This window comes from Leucopleurus acutus (genome assembly GCF_964270905.1).
Source record: "Leucopleurus acutus genome assembly, chromosome: 9".
Taxonomy (NCBI): domain Eukaryota; kingdom Metazoa; phylum Chordata; class Mammalia; order Artiodactyla; family Delphinidae; genus Leucopleurus; species Leucopleurus acutus.
The window spans coordinates 3912731-3934312 of NC_139144.1; the positions used below are offsets into that span (position 1 = coordinate 3912731).

The window sequence follows — 21582 nt, forward strand, 5'->3', positions numbered from 1 at the left end:
TATTTTATTTTCTACTGAGAACATGAGATATTTATATTTTCTTCTGTCTGTATTTAAAATTTTTCTTTTTTCTCCCCACAGCATCTCACTCTGATTTAATGAGGTGTGTTTTCCATCACGAGTTTCCCGCTTTGGTTTTCCAGCACTTCTTGAATCAGTGTCTTGATATCTTACATTTTGGGAAAGTCTTGGTCATTATCTCTTAAAATATTACTTCTGATCAGTTCTCTCCGTTCTCCTCTGAAACTCCAATTAAACACGAAAAAATTTCCGTGTCCATATGCTGGTTATATCCTATTATCTTGTTTTCCCATCTTTTTCTTTCTCTCTGTGCTTCAGTTTGACATATTTTTTTCTTACCTGTTAAAAAATCCACTAATTATCTCCTCAGCTGAGAGTTTTTCATTTCAGTTATTGCATTTCCCAGTCTAAGCTTATAATTCGATTCTTTTAAAAAATAGTTTTCAGTTCTCTGCTGAAATTCTCCTTATTTTCATCTAACTTTCGGTAATTGTGTTCAAAGATTTCTGATGTGCATATTTTTAACTGCAATATTAATCATATTTAATAATTCAGAAATACTAATCATATTTTCATTGACTACCAGACGTTGTGTATGAAAATTGTAGAAATAAATTTTTCTTCTTTGATGGTGCTGTTTTCCTCTTGATGCTGTTTTTCTGCTCCCTGCAGAGAGCTAGGCTGGGACCACGTCCTTGAATCTGATCAGAGGCTGAGTTGATTGTTGGAGGTTCAGTCTTACTGGGAGTTTTTCCTCTGCTGCTGTAGTCCTGTCAGGGTGAGGAGGGGTCTCAGATAAAACTGGGGTGTTCCTAGACCCTCACACCCGAGTCCCTGAACTCAGGCCCCGCAGGACCCAGTAGGCTCAGGTTCTCCATCCTTAGGATCCCACGTACCAGACTCCTGTGCCCTCTCCTGAGGGCCTCAGACCGTCAAGTCCTTGTAGCCTTGGTAGCTGTTGGAAGCTTTCACACAGATTGAAAAAAATCATCCATAATTTTCTGGTTGTTTGTCTTCAGCAAGTTGTCCATCATTCTGACTTTAATAACGGATCTTTTAAGTCTGCAGATAGTCTTCTTTCACGTATCAGGTATTTTCCTGTCATTTCCTTGAATTTCTCACCTGTATTAAAAAAATATCTCTACCTTTAGGTTCAATTTTTGATCATTGTTTTTGTTTTTTATTTTTATTTTTTAACATCTTTATTGGAGTATAATTGCTTTACAATGGAGTGTTAGTTTCTGCTTTATAACAAAGTGAATCAGCTATACATATACATATATCCTCATATCCTCTCCCTCTTGCGTCTCCCTCCCACCCTCCCTATCCCATGCCTCTAGGTGGTCACAAAGCACTGAGCTGATCTCCCTGTGCTATGCGGCTGCTTCCCACTAGCTGTCTGTCTTACATTTGGTAGTGTATATATGTCAATGCTACTCTTTCACCTCGCCCCAGCTTACCCTTCCCCCTCCCCGTGTCCTCAAGTCCATTCTCTACGTCTTCGTCTTTATTCCTGTCCTGCGCCTAGGTTCTTCAGAACCGTTTTTTAAAAATTCCGTATATATGTGTTAGCATATGGTATTTGTTTTTCTCTTTCTGACTTACTTCACTCTGTATGACAGACTCTAGGTCCATCTGCCTCACTACAAATAACTCAATTTCATTTCTTTTTATGGCTGAGTAATATTCCATTGTATATATGTGCCATATCTTCTTTATCCATTCATCTGTCGATGGACACTTAGGTTGCTTCCATGTCCTGGCTATTCCATGTCCTGGCTAGTCATGTACACTGGGGTACATGACTCTTTTTGAATTATGAACACTGGGGTACATGACCCTTTTGGAATTATGGTTTTCTCAGGGTATATGCCCAGGAGTGGGATTGCTGGGTCATATGGTAGTTCTATTTTTAGCTTTTTAAGGAACCTCCATACTGTTCTCCATAGTGGCTGTATCAATTTACATTCCCACCAACAGTGCAAGAGGGTTCCCTTTTCTCCACACCCTCTCCAGCATTAATTGTTTGTAGATTTTAAGATGATGGGCATTCTGACTGGTGTGAGGTGATACCTCATTGTAGTTTTGATTTGATTTCTCTAATGATGAGTAATGTTGAGCATCCTTTCATGTATTTGTTGGCAATCTGTATACCTTCTTTGGAGAAATGTCTGTTTAGGTCTTCTGCCCATGTTTTGATTGGGTTGTTTGTTTTTTGATACTGAGCTGCATGAGTTATTTGTAAATTTGGAGATTAATCCTTTGTCAGTTGCTTCATTTGCAAATATTTTCTCCCATTCTGAGAGTTGACTTTTTGTCTGGTTTATGGTTTCCTTTAAGTTACATTAGGCCCCATTTGTTTATTTTTGTTTTTATTTCCATTTCTCTAGGAGGTGGGTCCAAAAAGATCTTGCTGTGATTTATGTCATAGAGTGTTCTGCCTATGTTTTCCTCTAAGATTTTGATAGTGTCTGGCCTTACATTTAGGTCTTTAATCCATTTTGAGTTTATTTTTGTGTATGGTGTTAGGGAGTGTTCTAATTTCATTCTTTTACATGTAGCTTTCCAGTTTTCCCAGCACCACTTACTGAAGAGTCTGTCTTTTCTCCACTGTATATTCTTGCCTCCTTTATCAAAGATAAGGTGACCAAATGTCCATGGATTTATCTCTGGGCTTTCTATCCTGTTCCATTGATCTATATTTCTGTTTTTGTGCCAGTACTATACTGTCTTGATTACTGTAGGTTTGTAGTATAGTCTGAAGTCCAGGACCCTGATTCCTCCAGCTCTGTTTTTCTTTCTCAAGATTGCTTTGGCTATTCGGGGTCTTTTGTGTGTTCATACACATTGTGAAATTTTCTGTTCTAGTTCTGTGAAAAATGCCAGTGGTAGTTTTATAGGTATTGCATTGAATCTGTAGATTGTTTTGGGTAGTAGAGTCATTTTCACAATGTTGATTCTTCCAATCCAAGAACATGGTAAATCTCTCCATCTGTTTGTATCATCTTTAATTTCTTTCATCAGTGTCATAGTTTTCTGCATACAGGTCTTTTGTCTCCGTAGGTAGGTTTATTCCTAGATATTTTATTATTTTTGTTGCAGTGGTAAATGGGAGTGTTTTCTTAATTTCACTTTCAGATTTTTCATCAGTAGTGTATAGAAATGCAAGAGATTTCTGTGCATTAATTTTGTATTCTGCTACTTTCCCAAATTCATTGATTAGCTCTAGTAGTTTTCTGGTAGCATCTTTGGGATTCTCTATGTATAGTGTCATGTCATTTGCAAACAGTGACAGTTGTACTTATTTTCTGATTGGGATTCCTTTTATTTCTGTTTCTTCTCTGATTGCGTTGGCTAAAACGTCCAAATCTATGTTGAATAATAGTGGTGAGAGTGGGCAAACTTGTCTTGTTCCTGATCTTTAGTGGAAATGGTTTCAGTTTTTCACCATTGAGGACAGTGTCGGCTGTGGGTTTGTCATATATGGCCTTTATTATGTTGAGAAAAGTTCCCTCTATGCCTACTTTCTGGAGGGTTTTTATCATAAATGGGTGTTGAATTCTGTTGAAAGCTTTTCTGCATCTATTGAGATGATCATATGCTTTTTCTCCTTCAGTTTTTTAATATGCTTTATCACATTGATTGATTTGCATATATTGAAGAACCTTTACATTCCTTGGATAAACCTCACTTGATCATGTTGTATGTTCCTTTTAATGTGCTGTTGGATTCTGTTTGCTAGTATTTCGTTGAGGACTTTTGCATCCATGTTCATCAGTGATATTGACCTGTAGTTTTCGTTTTTTGTGCTATCTTTGTCTGTTTTTAGTATCAGGGTGATGGTGGCCTTGTAGAATGAGTTGGGGAGTGTTCCTCCCTCTACTATATTTTGGAAGAGTTTGAGAAGGATAGGTGTTTGCTCTTCTCTAAATGTTTGATAGAATTCGCCTGTGAAGCCATCTGGTCCCAGGCTTTTGTTTGTTGGAAGGTTTTTAATCACAGTTTCAATTTTAGTGCTTGTGATTGGTCTGTGTATATTTTCTATTTCTTCCTGGATCAGTCTCGAAAGGCTGCGCTTTTCTAAGAATTTGTCCATTTCTTTCAGGTTGTCCATTTTTTGGGCATATAGTTGCTTGTAGTAATCTGTCATGATCTTTTGTATTTCTGCAGTGTCAGTGGTTCCTTCTCCTTTTTCATTTCTAATTCTACGATTTGAGTCTTCTCCCTTTTTTTTCTTGATGAGTCTGGCTAGTGGTTTATCAATTTTTTTATCATCTCAAAGAACCAGCTTTTAGTTTTATTGATCTTTGCTATTGTTTCCTTCATTTATTTAAATGATACATTAAACACAATGGACTTAAATGAAATGTCCTATAAATATCAATTATTTCTGGTCTGATCTTATGATTTCTTTCCTTCTGCTAACTTTTGGGGTTTTTTTGTTCTTCTTTCTCTAATTGCTTTAGGTGTAAGGTTAGGTTGTTTATTTGAGATTTTTCTTGTTTCTTGAGGTAGGATTGTATTGCTATAAACTTCCCTCTTAGAACTGCTTTTGCTGCATCCAATAGGTTTTGGGTTGTCATGTTTTCATTGTCATTTGTTTCTAGGTATTTTTTGATTCCTCTTTGATTTCTTCAGTCATCTCTTGGCTATTCAGTAGTGTATTGTGTGGCCTCCATGTGCTTTTATGTTTCACAGATTTTTTCCTGTAATTGATGTATAGTCTCATAACATTGTGGTTGGAAAATATACTTGATATGATTTCAATTTTCTTAAATTTACCAAGGCTTGATTTGTGACCCAATATATGATCTATCCTGGAAAATGTTCCTTGAACACTTGAGAAGAATGTGTATTCTGTTGTTTTTGAATGGAATGTCCTATAAATATCAATTAAGTCCATCTTGTTTAATGTATCATTTAAAGCTTGTGTTTCCTTATTTATTTTCATTTTGGATGATCTATCCATTGGTGAAAGTGGGGTGTTAAAGTCCCCTACTAAGAATGTGTTACTGTTGATTTCCCCTTTTATGCCTGTTAGCATTTGCCTTATGTATTGAGGTGCAGCCCTTACGTTGGGTACATAAATATTTACCATTGTTATATCATCTTCTTGGATTGATCCCTTGATCATAATGTAGTGTCCTCTTTGTTTTTTGTAATAGTCTTTATTTTAAAGTCTATTTTGTCTGAGATGAGAATTGCTACTCCAGCTTTCTTTTGATTTCCATTTGCATGAAATATCTTTTTCCATCCCCTCTATCTCAAGTCTGTATGTGTCCCTAGGTCTGAAGTGGGTCTCTTTTAGACAACATATGTACAGGTCTTGTTTTTGTATCCCTTCAGCCAATCTATGTCTTTTGGTTAGAGCATTTAATCCATTTACATTTAAGGTAGTTATTGATATGTATGTTCCTATTACCATTTTTTAATTGTTTTGAGTTTGTTATTGTAGGTCTTTTCCTTCTCTTGTGTTTCCTGCCTAGAGAAGTTCCTTTAGCATTTGTTGTAAAGCTGGTTTGGTGGTGCTGAATTTTCTTAGCTTTTACTTGTCTGTAAAAGTTTTATTTAATTTCTCTGTTGAATGTGAATGAGATCCTTGCTGGGTAGAGTAATCTTGGTTGTAGGTTTTTCCCTTTCATCACTTTAATTATGTCTTGCCACTCCTTTCTGGCTTGCAGAGTTTTTGCTGAAAGATCAGCTGCTAACATTATGGGGATTCCCTTGTATGTTATTTGTTGCTTTTTCCTTGCTGCTTTTAATACTTTTTCTTTGTATTTAATTTTTGATAGTTTAATTAATATGTGTCTTGGCATGTTTCTCCTTGGATTTACCCTATATGAGAGTCTCTGCACTTCCTGGACTTGATTATTTCCTTTCTTATATTATGAGAGTTTTCAACTATAATCTCTTCAAATATTTTCTCAGTCCCTTTTTTTTCCTCTTCTTCTTCTGGCACCCCTATAATTCGAAAGTTGGTGAATTTAATGTTGTCCCAGAGGTCTCTGAGACTGTCCTCAATTATTTTCATTCTTTTTTCTTTATTCTGCTCTGCGGTAGTTATTTCCACTATTTTATCTTCCAGGTCACTTATCCGTTCTTCTGCCTCAGTTATTCTGCTATTGATTCCTTTTAGAGAATTTTTGATTTCATTTATTGTGTTGTTCATCCTTGTTTGTTCGCTGTTTAGTTCTTCTAGGACCTTGTTAAACGTTTCTTGTTATTTTCTCCATTCTGTTTCCAAGATTTTAGATATCTTTACTATCATTATTCTGAATTCATTTTCAGGTAGACTGCCTATTTCCTCTTCACTGTTTGGTCTGGTGGGTTTTTATCTTGCTCCTTCATCTGCTGTGTATTTCTCTGGTCTTTTCATTTTGCTTATCTTACTGTGTTTGGGGTCTCCTTTTTGCAGGCTGCAGGTTCATAGTTCCCGTTGTTTTTGGTGTCTGTCCCCAGTGGCTAAGGTTGGTTCAGAGGGTTGTGTAGGCTTCCTGGTGGAGGGGACTAGTGCCTGTGTTCTGATGGATGAGGCTGGATCTTGTCTTTCTGGTGGGAGGACCACATCGGGTGGTGTGTTTTGGGGTGTCCATGACCTTATTATGATTTTAGGCATCCTCTCTGCTAATGGGTGGGGTTGTTTTTCTGTCATGCTAGTTGTTTGGCATAGAGCGTCCAGCACTGTAGCTTGCTGGTCGTTGAGTGGAGCTGCGTCTTAGCATTGAGATGGAAATCTCTGGGAGAACTTTTGCCATTTGATATTACGTGGAGCCGGGAGGTCTCTGGTGGACCAATGATCTGAACTCGGCTCTCCCATCTCAGAGGCTTAGGCCTGACACCCAGCCGGAACACCAAGATCCTGTCAGCCACATGGCTCAGAAGAAAAGAGAGAAAAAAATAGAAAGAAAGAAAGAAGAGAGCAACCAAACCAAAAAACAAATCCACCAATGATAACAAGCACTAAAAACTATACTATAAAAAAACAAAAAAAAAAAAACAAAAGAAAACAAAGAGAACCCTAGGACAAATGGTAAAAGCAAAGCTATGCAGACAAAATTACACAAAGAAGCATACACATACACACTCACAAAAAGAGAAAAAGGAAAAAAATATGTATCTATATATAAGAAAAAATGGAAGAGAATAACCAAATCAGTAAACAAATCCACCAATGATAATAAGCTCTAAATATTAAACTAAGGTAAACATGAGGCCAGAAACCAGTCAGTCGCAGACAGCAAATCCCAAGTCTACAGTTGCTCCCAAAGTCCACCGCCTCAATTTTGGGATGATTCATTGTCTATTCAGCTATTCCACAGATGCAGGGTACATCAAGTTGATTGTGGGGATTTAATCCACTGCTCCTGAGGCTGCTGGGAGAAACTTCCCTCTTCTTTGTTTGCAAAGCTCCTGTGGTTCAGCTTTGGATTTGGTCCCACCTCTGCATGTAGGTCACCTGAGGGCCTCTGTTCTTCACTCAGACAGGACGGGGTTAAAGGAGCAGTTGCTTCAGGAGCTCTGGCTCACTCAGGCCAGGTGGAGGGAGGGGTACGGATGCGGGGCGAACCTGCAGCAGCAGAGGCCGGCATGACGTTGCACCAGCCTGAGGTGTGCCGTGTGTTCTCCCGGGGAAGTTGTCCCTGGATCATGGGGCCCTGGCAGTGGCGGGCTGCACAGGCTTCTTGGTGGCTGCAGCAGCAGCCTTAGCGTCTCATGCCCGTCTGTGGTGTCTGCGCTGATAGCTGCAGCTCGCGTCCGTCTCTGGAGCTTGTTTAGGCGGTGCTCCGCATCCCCTCTCCTCGTGTACCCCAAAACAATGGTCTGTTGCCTCTTAGTCAGTTCCAGACTTTTCCCCAGAATCCCTCCTGGCTAGCTGTGGTGCACTGGCCCCATTCAGGCTGTGTTCACACAGCCAACCCCAGTCCTGTCCCTGGGATCTGACCTCCGAAGCCCGAGCCTCAGCTCCCAGGCCCGCCCATCCTGGCAGGTGAGCAGACAAGCCTCTCGGGCTTGTGAGTGCTGGTCGGCACCGATCCTCTGTGCGGGCATCTCCCCGCTTTGCCCTCTGCACCCCTGTTGCTGCGTTCTCCTCCGTGGCTCTGAAGCTCCGCCCCCGCCACCCGCAGTCTCTGCCGTGAAGGGCCTTCCTAGTGTGTGGAAACCTTTCCTCCTTCACAGCTCTCTCCCACTGGTGCAGGTCCCATCCTTTTTCTTTTGTCTCTGTTTTTCCTTTTTTCTTTTGCCCTACCCAGGTATGTGGGGAGTTTCTTGCCTTTTGGGAGGTCTGAGGTCTTCTGCCAGCATCCAGTAGGTGTTCTGTAGGAGTTGTTCCACATGTAGATGTAGTTTTGATATATTTCTGGGGAGGAAGGTGATCTCCACATCTTATTCCTCTGTCATCTTGAAGGTCTAGCTCTATTCATTTATTTTGAGTTCTGTCTTTCATGTTGGAGAGTTTCCTTAACTGTCTGTTGAGGTTAAGAATGAGGCACTGAAGCCTGATAGGATGTTTTTCATGTGCAGGGAGCTTACCAGGACTCTGTTTCCATCAGTGGTTCTCAGCTGAGGGGGAGTTTGTCCCCTGGGGCATTTGGCAAGGTCTGGAGCCATTTCTTGTTGTCACAGCTGGTGAGATGCTCCCAACCAGGAATGTTCCTAAGCACCCTGTGATGTACAGGACAGCCTCCCCTAACATATAGCTCTGGCCCCAAATGTCAGGAAGCCATCCCTCATTTAGAAGAGACGAAAGCAATAGGATGGAGGCAATTGTTGGACATCATGTTTAGGGCTAGAAACAGGGGATCTCAAACCCCCTAGCTGGCCATGGCTAGCGCCAGCGTGTCTCAGGTCGTCAGCTGTAGATGTCAAATGGGGACAATGCACAGCTTCTCGTGGCCAGAGCTCGGCTGAAATCCTTGCAGAGTCTTTTACCCCGTGCACGTGTGAGCCTCCGACTCTTGCTACCCTTGCCAGCTGGGGCCTTCCCACACCTTCTGCTCCACAGACCTGTGTGTTTCCTCTCGGCCCGTCTTTAACTACCTCTTACGTTTGATGGGGACACAGGAGAAAGAAGCGGCATGGTCTAGTCCTCTCATGATGGGCCTTTGTGTCCCTGTCCTGTTTTCCATCCTTTCCTGTGGAGGTGCCCCCCACCCCAGGGCCCCCGTCGGGTCGGGGAGGGCACTGAGGAGTCCAGAGTCAGAGGACATGTGGTGGAGACTTGAGCAACTACTTGTGTTACATTCACTCCACTGAGCAAGAGCTCTTACCAAACAGCTGCTGCTGCCTTCTTCTCGGGCAAGGACCTCTGCAAGGGGTGCTAAAGCCCATGGAATTTTTGTGTGGAGCTGCTTTTCTAATTCCTGACATTACACATGTACGCACACATGCACGCGCACACACACATACACACACATGGATATAGTCATTCAATTATATGAACCATTCAACTATGCAAAACCTTTTTTAAGCAGCTTTGGTTCTGTCCCTGGAACACAATTAAAGCCACACTGTGGAGGCCAGGTCACTCCTTATTCCATGAAGCCTCTGGAATTAACACAGTGAAGTCGTCAGCAAACTTACTGGGTGAGCCTGTAGAACACACATTCAAACGACAAATGATCAGCAATATAGAAATGCTCCCGGTTTGCCCCATCCTGTAAAATTGAACACTTTCCAATTCTCTATCAAAAACAAGAAAACAAAAATCCCAAACACTCAGAGCCCCTCAGAGCGTGGAACACAATTTTTGGTCTCCTATTTTCTAGTTGTTGAGCTTAGTTTCATCGGGAGGAATTAAATTAGGATAACTGGCTGGCGCCTAGCTCTCCTCTTCAGCAGCTGTAACCATGACAACAGGATGCCCTCAGTAAGCACTTACACACACGAGGTACTTGGCTTAATCCTTAGGACAATCCCGCAGGGGATTCTGCTTTCTTCACACTGCAGATGAAGAAACAAACTTTGACGGATAAGATAACTTTCCAGGGTAAACATGGAATCACAGGAGAACTGCTATGGGGGCAAAGCTGGATCTTGTCCCCTTTGCTGCCACTGCTGCCCAGTGGGCAGGTACTTAGGGGGACAGGGCCACCCTCTCTGCTTGGAGCTGGGTTACTCCAGCCGTGTCTCTCACATGTCCTTCCCTCTGTTGCTCATTCTTTCTGGCTCCTGCTGTTGACTTAGCTGTGGTCTGCAACCTCACCCTCTATGATTTAACTGTTTTCTTTCCATTTACATGTAAGTATCAGCATTACAGGGACCATATAGGAAAGGTGGAGTTTGCACTCAGCAAATAAGTAGCAAATTTTGCGTGGAACGGAATTTGACTCTTCTGAATAAATTTTCTCATGAAGGAATTTATTTGCAAAGTCCCTGCCTTGGGAAGGATATGCACTGTGCCCAGAGAAAAGTTGCCATGTCCTCATTTCCATGTCCTCAGGAGGGAAGCTGGGCCAGATGCTGAACCGCATGGGCGCTGGATGCCTCCACTCCCTGGGCCGCATCCTGGCCAACCTGACCTTCTGTGTCCTACTGACCCTCTTCCAGGGCCTGACATCCGCCACCTGCCTGGAGGCGACCTCACAGGCCCTCATGCGGAAGAACAGCTTCTTGGCCAGTAAGTATTCAGTGAACACACATGCTCATAAAGGCAATATTTGCATATTTCTCCCCAAACATGTCTTATCACCGACAGAAAACAGTGCTTTCTGGGTAAAACGAACAAAGCAGAACTGGTCCCCTTGAGTTGGTGAAAAGATGGGCCTCATACATCATCTGAGGCCCAGTGCTATTCCCTGCATCCATGTTTACCAGTTTATGGTTAAATCTCACGTGATAGGTTATATTTTTCTTGATTAAAGCTGTACTCTGATTTCTTCCATCCCTTTTATTTTTATCAGGTATATCTGGATGTCCTAGGGTCAGGGAGAAGAGACAGTGGCCAGTTCAAGTCTATTGATCAGTTGTTCCCTTATTCAACATAAATATGATGTATTCTCATATTCCTTTTGAATAAACAGTGAATTGTTTTTATCTGGCTTTGTATTAGTTTGCTAAGGCTGCTGTGACAAAGAATTGCAGCCTAGGTGGCTTAAACAGCGTAAATTTCTTTTCTCATAATTCTGGAGTCCAGGTGTGGGCAGGCCTGGCTCTCCCCGAGGCCTCTGTCCTCGACGTATGGACGGCTGTCTGCTCCCTCATCTTCCCTCTGTGCATGTCTGTGTCGGCACTTCCCCGTCTTCTAAGTACACCAGTCATGCTGGATTAGAGCACATCCCGTGACCTCATTTTCAGTTGGTCACCTCTGTAAAGACTCAATCTCCCAATAAGGTCACATGGTGAAGTGCTAGGGGTGAGGACTTCAACTTAGGAATTTTGGGAGGGCAGAATTCAGCCCACAAGCAGCTTTGTACATGAAATGCGAAGAATTCCTGTGTCAGAACACAGAATCCAAAGACATCAGTTCTTAGGGACATCTGTAATCACAGACAAGGAAATCCTATTATTTGTGCAGCCTCATGTAATTTTTCAAGTCCTGCAAAAATGCAAAACAAGTAATTTCTTTGTATTAATGACACCACCATGTGGTTTTGTTAAAATAAAAAAGAGTATTTTTAATTTTAGGAGGGAGTTGGGAATTGGGAGGCCTTAGTGCTACCTCACCACCGAGGACTTGTGTCACACAGAAAATCATCCTCCCCTCCCTGGGGTGCGGCCCTTTCTCAGTGGGGGCGCTGAGCTGAGTGTCCTGGGGCGTCCGGTCAGACCCATGCTGATGTGCTGTGAGCCGCTCCTAGGTTGTGCTGACCCCTTGTTTGTCCTTTTCTGACCTTAGGTATCATTTTTAACAGTTCCTCAGCAGGTAAGAACCTCAGCTCAGAATCTCTCCAGCTGCCACCCCAGGTTACGTACAGCATCCGGGCCAGCATTTTGTACAGCTTGAGGACGGATCTGGTGAAAAACCCTTTCTGGAAGTTCCACCCTCAGAGCCTCCCAGCCGATGGGTTCAAGTATAACTACATCTTTGTCCCGTTGCAAGACATGATCGAAAGATCTATCATCTCAGTGCAGACAGATGGGGCAGGAGGCCCTGAACCCGGCCGTGCAGGTGCAGGCCATCCCATACCCGTGTCACACCAGCCACCTGTGAGTACCCGGTGGGACCGAGCTCCTGAGGGCCTCTGACAGTGGGAGAGGCCCTGCATTTGGAAACGAGGTGGAGAAAAATCCTGGAGCTTTTGTATAGCCATTCCACCAAAGAGCATTTGGAGACAATCCATTCTCCTTTTTAATTTCCTAAGGCTGAGCCATCCAGATAGAAGAACAATTGTGGAGATAATGTGGTCAGTTAGATTTGACACCAGGCATCTGTAGCTTCAGACACCCTTGAGAATAAATTTGACGAATAATATTCACGGGGGATTCCTCCCATCTGAATCAGGGAATCAGAGGAAGCTTATTTCCTCTTCAGCCCAAATCCTTACAGTTTGGGCCTGTGCCACCCCCATGCAGGGATGGAGGGATTCCCAGAGGCCTGGGGCGGGTGACCTAGTAGGTCGCGTCATCCGAGAACACTCACGAGTTGAAGTGGGTGATTCAGCAGGTGACTGCAGCTCCGACACTCTCAGGGTGAGAGTGAGGGGAAGCTCAGTCGAAGGGACTTGGGGCAGCGCTCACCCTTGGGACGTCCTTCCGTGTAAGATGCTTCGGAGCTGAGACCCGGGCAATGTTCCGGGTGGTGCTGTGTTCAGAGAGGGGTGCATTCACGAGCCCCCTCCTCCCTGACTTTCCCAAACGGGTCAGCAAACAGGACTGGGCAAGAGGAGGATGACAGCAGACCCTGCCCTTGGCTGGGGAGCCGCACTCTTCTGTGTGTGACTCCGGCACAGGCTGGTGGGAGGACACAGCCCAGACGTGAGCCTGAGGGTCCCTGATTCACCCCTTCCCGTGCCAGGAAGGACCTGCATCAGCCCGCTGGCCCAAGGTTCGGGGTGGGGGGAAAGCTTCGGTCCTTCTCAGCAGTACCCCCTGCCCGCATTGTCCTGGGCCCGGGATCAGGGTCCTGGGGGTGGGGGGTGGATGGAGGGAGAAGGGCAGGAGGCAGAGCCGGGGTGACGTGGGGAGGGGCTGGGGGTTGGCCACCACCGTGCACTGGCACCGGAGTCATGCATCTCAAGAGACAAAAACAAAAGCTGAGACTTTTTTTTTTTTTAGATTCCATATGTACATGTTAGCATATGGTATTTGTCTTTCTCTTTCTGACTTAATTCACTCTGTATGACAGACTCTAGGTCCATCCACCTCACTACAAATAACTCAATTTTGTTTCTTTTTATGGCTGAGTAATATTCCATTATATATATGTGCCACATCTTCTTTATCCATTCATCTGTCAGTGGACACTTAGGTTGCTTCCATGTACTGGCTATTGTAAATAGAGCTGCAGTGAACATTGTGCTACATGACTCTGTTTGAATTATGGTTTTCTCAGGGTATATGCCCAGTAGTGGGATTGCTGGGTAAAATGGATCTGAGAAACCTAGGGGCAGGACAGGAATAAAGATACAGATGTAGAGAATGGACTTGAGTACATGGGGAGGGGGAAGGGTAAGCTGCGACAAAGTGAGAGAGTGGCATGGACATATATACACTACCAAACGTAAAATAGATAGCTAGTGGGAAGCAGCCGCATAGCACAGGGAGATCAGCTCGGTGCTTTGTGACCACCTAGAGGGGTGGGATAGGGAGGGTGGGAGGGAGGGAGACGCAAGAGGGAGGGGATATGGGAACATATGTATATGTATGACTGATTCACTTTGTTATAGAGCAGAAACTACCACACCATTGTAAAGCAATTATACTCCAATAAAGATGTTAAAAAAAAAAGCTGATTTCTCCACGTGGCTGTCCCTGTATATGGGATTTTGATCCAACAGGCTCATCCTTTTCTGTCTGATGTTGCTAATAGAGACAAGCCACTGAGGAACACTGTTAATAAGAGTTATTAAAATGCAAGTCAGGGATTTGCCACCTTCAGAAAAAGACGTGGAGACAACGAAATGTTTATGAAGCTCAGAGTAACCTTTTAAAAAGGTTTAAACAAATGAGAACGTTGGATTTCCTAATTTCCAAGTTTATTGACGGGCTTTTGTTTGGGTTCCAGAGTAGGGATAAGTACACGGAAGAATCTGGAGCATATCTGTCTGATCCATGCTGACCTGATAATAGGGAGGTGACAGACAGTCCTATCTCTGAGGTCACTTAGACGTCCTGGATTTAATATGTTTCTCCTTTCACTGTTAGTTTTATAAACAAATGGTTATCAAAAGTTGAGAAAGTAGAGAAAAAAGGCGTACTTCATGCCCTCTTCTAAAGCATCAGTTGTTGTTTGTTTGTTTGTTTGGCGACCTTGAACTCATGACATCTTGCTGAGAGAGAAAGTTTTTGTGCTGTTTTTTCATTTGAAACCATTTATGGAGCATTTGCTAAGTGTCATGTATGCATGTGACTGTCATACTTGGTGGTGAAAAAGGTGTCGTCCTTGCCTTCTGGGAGCTTGCAGACCAGGGGTTACCAGGACCGTATGAGCCTGGAGAACCGCAGTCACCCTCCCCTGTGGGATTCCCCAGGGATGAGAGTCACAGGACCTCTCGCCGCCCAGTTGGGAAGTTGGTGGAGGGGCACACGCATCCACGTCAGACACCAGTCTCTTCCCTAAGGTCCGGGGGAGGATTTGAGGTCGAGCAGAGCACTCGTGTTCCTCTCCCTCTCCCTCATCCCCTCCTTCTGTGGTTAGTTTGCCTTCAACATGCTTCCTCCTTCTGCATTTTAAAAATTCACTTGGTGCACACAGTTTCATTATTTTCTTGTTCCGTTGATACTTTTTTCAAAGGACCACACATGGACTTTATTTATCAATTATCTTTTTTTGTCTTTTCTAACTTACTTGTTCTGTCTTTATTTTTATTACTTCCTTACTTTTATATACCTTCACTGTGTTATGCTGTTTCTCTGATACCTGAGACCCATGTTTGATACATTATTTTTAGTGTATTTTTCCTTTAATGTGTGTAGTGACCTAAGGTGATGACTTTTCTCTTCAATCATTATTTCAACTATGTCCCATGGATCTGATATACGACTAAAAGTTCATTGTTTTCTAGACACTTGCAATATGGGTTTCTGCTGTCTTCTTGACCCAAGAGCTGTTTAAGTTTCTTTTAATTCCCAAGTGGAAATTCTCAGGAATTTTAAGCATGTGAAGTTACTCAGCTTACTTATAGTAAGAAAAATTCAAACTAAAACTAGTCTGCGATAGCATTTTAAAAATCAGATTGACAAAATCCAAAAATTGCCATCATACCCTAAATTGCCAAATACTGCTAATAAATCCTAATTTGTACATTGTCATCAGAAAATACTGTGTTTATCATTTCCACTTTTTGAATTTATGGCATTTTTCTCTGTCAACTATTATATAATCAACTTTTGTGAATGATTTATGGGGCCCTTGAAAAGAAATTTCGGATTTCCTATTTTTATAGTACAGAATTTATCCACATTAACTTTGTTGTTTAGGAATTCCCTGTCCTTATTTGTGTCCACTTCATCTGTGCTGAGCTAAGGTAGATAACCTGTAGTCTCCTGTTACTGGGACATCCCCTTGCTTTTTCCTCTGGTGTTGGCCTTTCGAATCTTGGGGCTGAGTCACTTCGTTCAGAGCCATGAGTAATTGTGTTCTGGGTCTTCCTTAATGCTTTGTGGACGTAATTCTACCTTGTATAAAATTAAATTAATGACCTGTGCTTTTTCCCCCTTTCTTCTCTTTCTCTGGATTCACAGTTTGCTTGCCATGCCTTTGCCCATCCTTGCATTTTAAACTTTTCTGAAGTGTCTTGTTTTAGGCGTGTCTCTTGTGTGCATCACATAGCTTCATACACAGGGGAGGTTAGCTGTTTAACAGTATGAAATGGAATTTCAGGTATATGTGGTCTTAGTTATGTAATATATTTTTCTATACTTACACCATTATTTAGGAATGTTCTGCTGTTGTTCTAGTGGTTCCCTTATAGTTATAACTTTGTACAAATAATATCAACCCTTTCTTTCTTTTTTTTTTTTACCATGACCAACAAAAAAACAGTGTAATTTCTCTTCTTCCATCACATCTTTTTTATCATGCAATTTTAGTTAACATTACTATCTCAGTGTCCTCCTTTGTACGCTAAAGATGCCTATACTTATATTCTGCATTTGTCAGCGTTAAATAGCCTTTGATTTTGGCATTTACCAACTCATTCTTCCTCTTTGAAGAATTTCCCCAACCTTCCAATTTTTGTTTGTTGTATCATTTTTACATTTCAGGGAACAAAATATTTCCAATATGTCTTGTCACCTTATTTTTCATTTTTGTTTTAGTCTTATTGTTACTGGCAGTAAATCCACTTCTTACCATTATTCTTTCACTGTGATTTACCAGTCACCCCTCTGTGGGCTGGTTTGTCTTCTAGTAATTTCCTTAAGAAGATCTCACGAGACAATTTAACCCGAGTTCTTACATACTTAAAATTCTTTGCAGCATTTATATTTGAAAGACAGCTTGGCTGGACATGAAATCCTGGGCTCAGTCTTTCCTTGAGTATCTTGTAGGAATAGCTCCATTATCTTTGGCTTTCAGTGTTAGTATAAAGAAATCTGAGGCCACCTTGATATTTTCACTCTTTTATCTGACTTGGTAATTTTGACAAATTGCTAATAACTTAAAAATTCAATAATTTACTAGCATACACTTAATTGTTGACCATTCTAGGACAGTTTTCCAAGGCACAGGATGAGTTCTTTCAATGTGTAAGACTTAAGCTTTTTTTTTTTTTTTAATGGAAACTCTTGGTGTGTTCTAGCATTACAAATTTATTCTCTTCCAGTATTTGGTTTTTCTTCTTAAGGGAATCCAGTTGCATGACTTCCCCCCTGTGTTTCTTATCAACAAAATCCCCTTAATTCTATTAAGCTCCTTTCTTTCTGTCCCTTCAGCTGCGTTCTCACGTGTGTTTTATGGCTCTCACTGGGTGTGTGCAGCGTCGTTTGCCGTTGTTGTGCCCCTCATCCTGTCTCTATCCATCTGGCGGCTATCTTCCACCTTCTGTTTCTCCCCAGCCTCTTCCAGCTCACATTCCGTGTCTTCCTGCCACCTCAGCATCTCATCACTGAACCGTAACACTCCTGTGGTATGGTGTTTTTATAGGGGATTGCCTTAGTAAATAGTTTTAAACTGGTGGCAGAGATGTTGGCTATTTTCACCTGTTTCACGTCACCATCTTTTTGGCATGTGTTCTTCATTTGTTAATAATTCTGAGACTCTCAACCTACTTTTATTTCTCACGTGGCTGTCGTGCTAGATTTCTGTTGCCATTGTTACTCATCTTGAATGACTTGGGTCTTCCTGGCCAGTTGTTTGCAAGGGGCTCCAGCTAGTGGTGAGGACCAGGGGCATGAATACCCCCAGAGCTCAAAGACTCTCTCCCACGGCCACGAAGACTGAGTGCTTCCTGCACATACACATACTCTGCATATAACCCTCCTCCTCTGTCTCCCTGGAGACCCTCTCCAGGTGGGAGTGGCTCCTGACACCACCCAGTTTAACAGGCAGTGGACACCCACTTAACACCTGCTGTTCTCTGTACTGTGCCCCCAGAGTGCCCCTGGCCTTTAGGAAGTGTAGTGTTTTTTTTAAACAACAGACGTTTATTTCTCACTGTTCCAGAGGTCCAGGGGCTAGTAGGTTTGGTTTATAACGAGGGCCCTTTCTCAGGTGTGAAGACTTCCTGCTGTGTCCTCAGAGGGTGGAGAGAGTGACAGCTCTCTGGTCTGTCTTCTTCTGCTTCTGAGGACGCCAGCAACATCCTGGGACCCCGTCCTCATCACCTCATCACAACCTAATCATCCCCCAAGGCCCCACCTCCAGATACCATCCCTTTGGGGGGTTAGGGTTGCAACACACGAATTTGGGGGTGACACATTCGGGAACATAGAGATAGTCCTTCGGGAACAGAGAGAGTCACTTCTGTGGCTACTTCCTTAAGTATAGTTTTTATGGCACATTCTAGACCTCCAGAGGGTGGGGTTTTGCTGCTGACGCCTCTCGTCTCTGCTTTTGTGTGTGACTCCTATATGAGCCTGATTATTTTTAGCAGCTTTTTCAAATGCTTGGCCATCTCTTCCCAAACACGTATCAGAATTGCAGTGGCAGTTTTTCCTTCTCTTGTTGATTTGGACTCGTTTCCAGGAGCAGATTAGGAAAGGCCTGAGTTACACACCATGTACTGTAACTTCTCTTCTGTAGTTGCTTATTCTCTTTAATTTGTACTAAATGGCCTCACTCAGACAGGTATGTGCAGAGCGTCCAGATTCTCTGGGTCCGGGGTGGTTGCTCCAAGGACCCCAGAGTCAGGCTCATGCGATACCAGGCCCCTCATGACTCTCTCCTTTACAGACATAGAGGAGGTCCTCTGTGTCTGTAAAGTTTCCTCGTGCTCTGTGAGTTTGCACACCTATAAATCAGGACGCCCGACAGCGGTTCTGCCCCAGGCACAGGGTCAGACAGGTCTTGGTCCTGAGCGAGCCCTGGGGCCGTAAGGACAGCGGGACGAAGCGTGGGAGCAGGACTCACCGCGAGCATCTTGGGGCGGCGGTGGATGCTGACCGCACTGTCCCCACAGGTTCTTGAACAGCGTCGGCTCCTTCTTCCCGCTGATAGCGATGCTCACGTGGATGGTGTCCGTGGCCAGCGTGGTCCGCAGGCTGCTTTACGAGCGGGAGATCCAGCTGGAGGAGGTGAACAGCCTGGGAGACGGGAAGGGGCGTTGGGGGGTTGGGGGTTGACGGCTGCCTCGTCACAGACGGGACGCCGCGTGCGCTCGGTTGGGTCCCGCCGTCCCAGGAGACTCGCTCTGCACAGAAGCCCAGGGCCCTGGCAGAGCTGCACAGGTGACACGTCTAGTCCATCCAGGACAGGAAAGGAGGCTGAGGACGGGCCCACTGAGAGTCCCTCACTCAGCAGTGTTTACACGACCCAGACAAACACACGGACGGAATTCCTGTCTTTGTTTACGGCTGGAATTCTTTATGTACAGCTTTGCTGTTTTTGTCCCAGTGTTGTTAAAACTCGAAACTATCAAAACTGCTTTTAAGAATGAAAGTTCATAAAAACGCCTGGTAAAGACCTGCCTTCCCGTTCAGCTGGGCAGACACGCCGGCACATGGTATCCACTTATTTATTAAAGCAAAGGAAAAGTGCAGAGTCATTCAGTTTCGACTAGAGTTGCACTGTTGTACTGCGTGTTGTTCACCTGTGTAGCACGAATGCATTCCTGGATTTCTGTGTTTCTTCCCCATCCAGCTGGGCCCCAGGTGTAAGGCCTGGGACTGGGCATTGGTGGTGCTGAGCTCCCTGCCCGGGGCCGCCAGCGTGGGGCGTGCATATGAATTGCTCTCACTGCCAAGTAACCAGCCCTACACCCTGGTGTATCACCACGTTATAGGTGAGCAAGCGGTCGTTTCAGTGGACGGATTAATTTTAGTGTTATTACTTCAAACTGAAGTACTTTGCAAAACACATTCTAGAACCTGAGCAGTCACCCCTGAAGTGAAGAGCTTAAGGCCCAGTGTTTCCCCCTTCATTTTTCTCTTTGTTGTTATTAAATAAAACCAACACAAACCAAATGACAAAAAAAAAGAGGGAACAAAACCGACAAAAGCTCTATAAACCAGGAAAGGCAGCGAGTCTGCGGCCGGTCAGGCTGGGGTCTGGGGTCTCTCCCCTTTGCAGCTGCCTTCTCACAGCTGTGAGGTGGTTCTCAGGCCACCTCGTCCCCCTTCTTCCCCTCCCCATGGCCAGCGACCTGCTCTGCAGGGGGTTCATTCGCATCAATGGCTGACTCTGGAGGAAGCGTCCAGCGCGGTGTCTCCGAGGCCGTGTTTCCACACTGGCGGCCACAGGGAGGGATGAGCTCCGGCTTGCCTGTCCCCCCGGCCGCACCTGCCCTGTCCTCTCTCAACCCCGTGATGACCAGTCCTCCCTGTGTGGACAGTACGTGAAGATGATGGGCCTGCCCCCCGCCGTCCACTTGCTGGCCCGGCTCCCGGAGCACGGGGCCAAGCTGACGGTGAGCTGCGCCGCCCTGGCCCTCATCCTCGGGGTCAGCGGCGTCTTCACCTCCAGCAGCACCTGGATGGCGTCCTCTTCCTCCTGGACTCCGGGGTGTCGGTGGTCACACTGAGCTACCTCCTGAGCGCATCCTTCGGCCGGGCGAGCTCGGCCGCCCTGTGCAGCAGCCTGCCCTACGCGGCCAGCTTCCTGCCTTACATCGTGCCGGCCTGCGGGCCTCCCTCGTCAGTGCGTTGTTTTGTGAAACTGCAGAGCAAGGCTGCCGTGTACCCCGCAGCACGTTTCAGTGCATCACTGTCAGGTGTGTGGGGCTTCCCCGTCTCCCCGGTGTGTACTGAACCCTCAGCTGCAGCCTTGCGGTGGTGGGTTCACTGACACCACGGAGGGTTTGCTGAAGGGCGGGCCATGAAAAACTGGTGTTTTTCATGGAATAGGGACTCTCCTCTGAAGACTCTTGGAGAAATCGGAAGCGTCCTAAAGGAAGCGCATGACTTCAGTTTCTCTTTGTTTCACACATGGAAGGAAACAGATCTCCAAAGCTATTTTAGAAGTAAAAAATAAGCTTTTTTTTTGGAAGCATCATGAATTACATCACATTAGCTGGAAAGATCTCTCCGTTGGCAGTGTCAGAGTCACCTATCCATTTAGAATGTACCTCCCCAAAAGCATTAGAATATGTCCAAGTCTGTGCTATAAATACGTAGAAGACAGAAACTCATCCATTCTTGGTGACTGTTACCTGGTGAGCTCAGTGCCAACACACAGTAGGGTCACACAGTACACAGCACTGGGACACACAGTAGGGACACAGAGTACACAGCACTAGGACACACAGTAGGGACACAGTACACAGCACTGGGACACACAATAGGGACACACAGTACACAACACTAGGACGCCCAGTAGGGACACAGTACCCAACACTGGCACACAGTAGGGTCAGCACTGGGACACACAGTAGGGCCAGCACTGGGTCACACAGCAGGGACACAGTACATAGCACTGGAACACAGTACACAGCACTGGGACACACAGCAGGGACACACAGTACATTGGAAGGGATGGTGGAGCCACGTCTCAGGGCCTGCGTCACAGCCCTGTCATCACGTAAACATCCGTGAGCTCAAGGGCAGGGCACGTCCTCATGGCACCCTGTGGGGAGTGTGATTGGAGTCCCTGAGGGAGAATCTGGCGTGGGATCAGGTGGGAGAAGTCAGAGAGAGACAGTCGCTGTATGTTTTCACTTAAAGGCGGAATCTAAAATATCCAGCAGACGACCGAATATAGCAAAACAGAAGCCGACTCACAGATACAGAGAGCAGACTAGTGGGTACGAGGGAGTGGTGGAGGGAGGGGCACGATAGGGTAGGGAGTGAGAGGTGCAAAGTACTAGG

General features: G+C 44.5%; 1 protein-coding gene across 1 annotated transcript in view; it reads left to right on the forward strand.

Annotated features, from left to right (window-relative positions):
• The window catches only part of ABCA13 (ATP binding cassette subfamily A member 13), a gene marked incomplete at both ends in the record, with an annotated part of 307539 nt that overhangs the window by 100440 nt on the left and 185517 nt on the right, over positions 1 to 21582 (forward strand). Inside the window, 7 exon segments of the mRNA XM_082846245.1 lie at positions 10463 to 10639; positions 11858 to 12096; positions 12098 to 12168; positions 18741 to 18855; positions 19421 to 19562; positions 20020 to 20186; positions 20243 to 20489. Of these exon segments, the coding sequence (XP_082702371.1) occupies positions 10463 to 10639; positions 11858 to 12096; positions 12098 to 12168; positions 18741 to 18855; positions 19421 to 19562; positions 20020 to 20186; positions 20243 to 20489 (1158 nt within the window).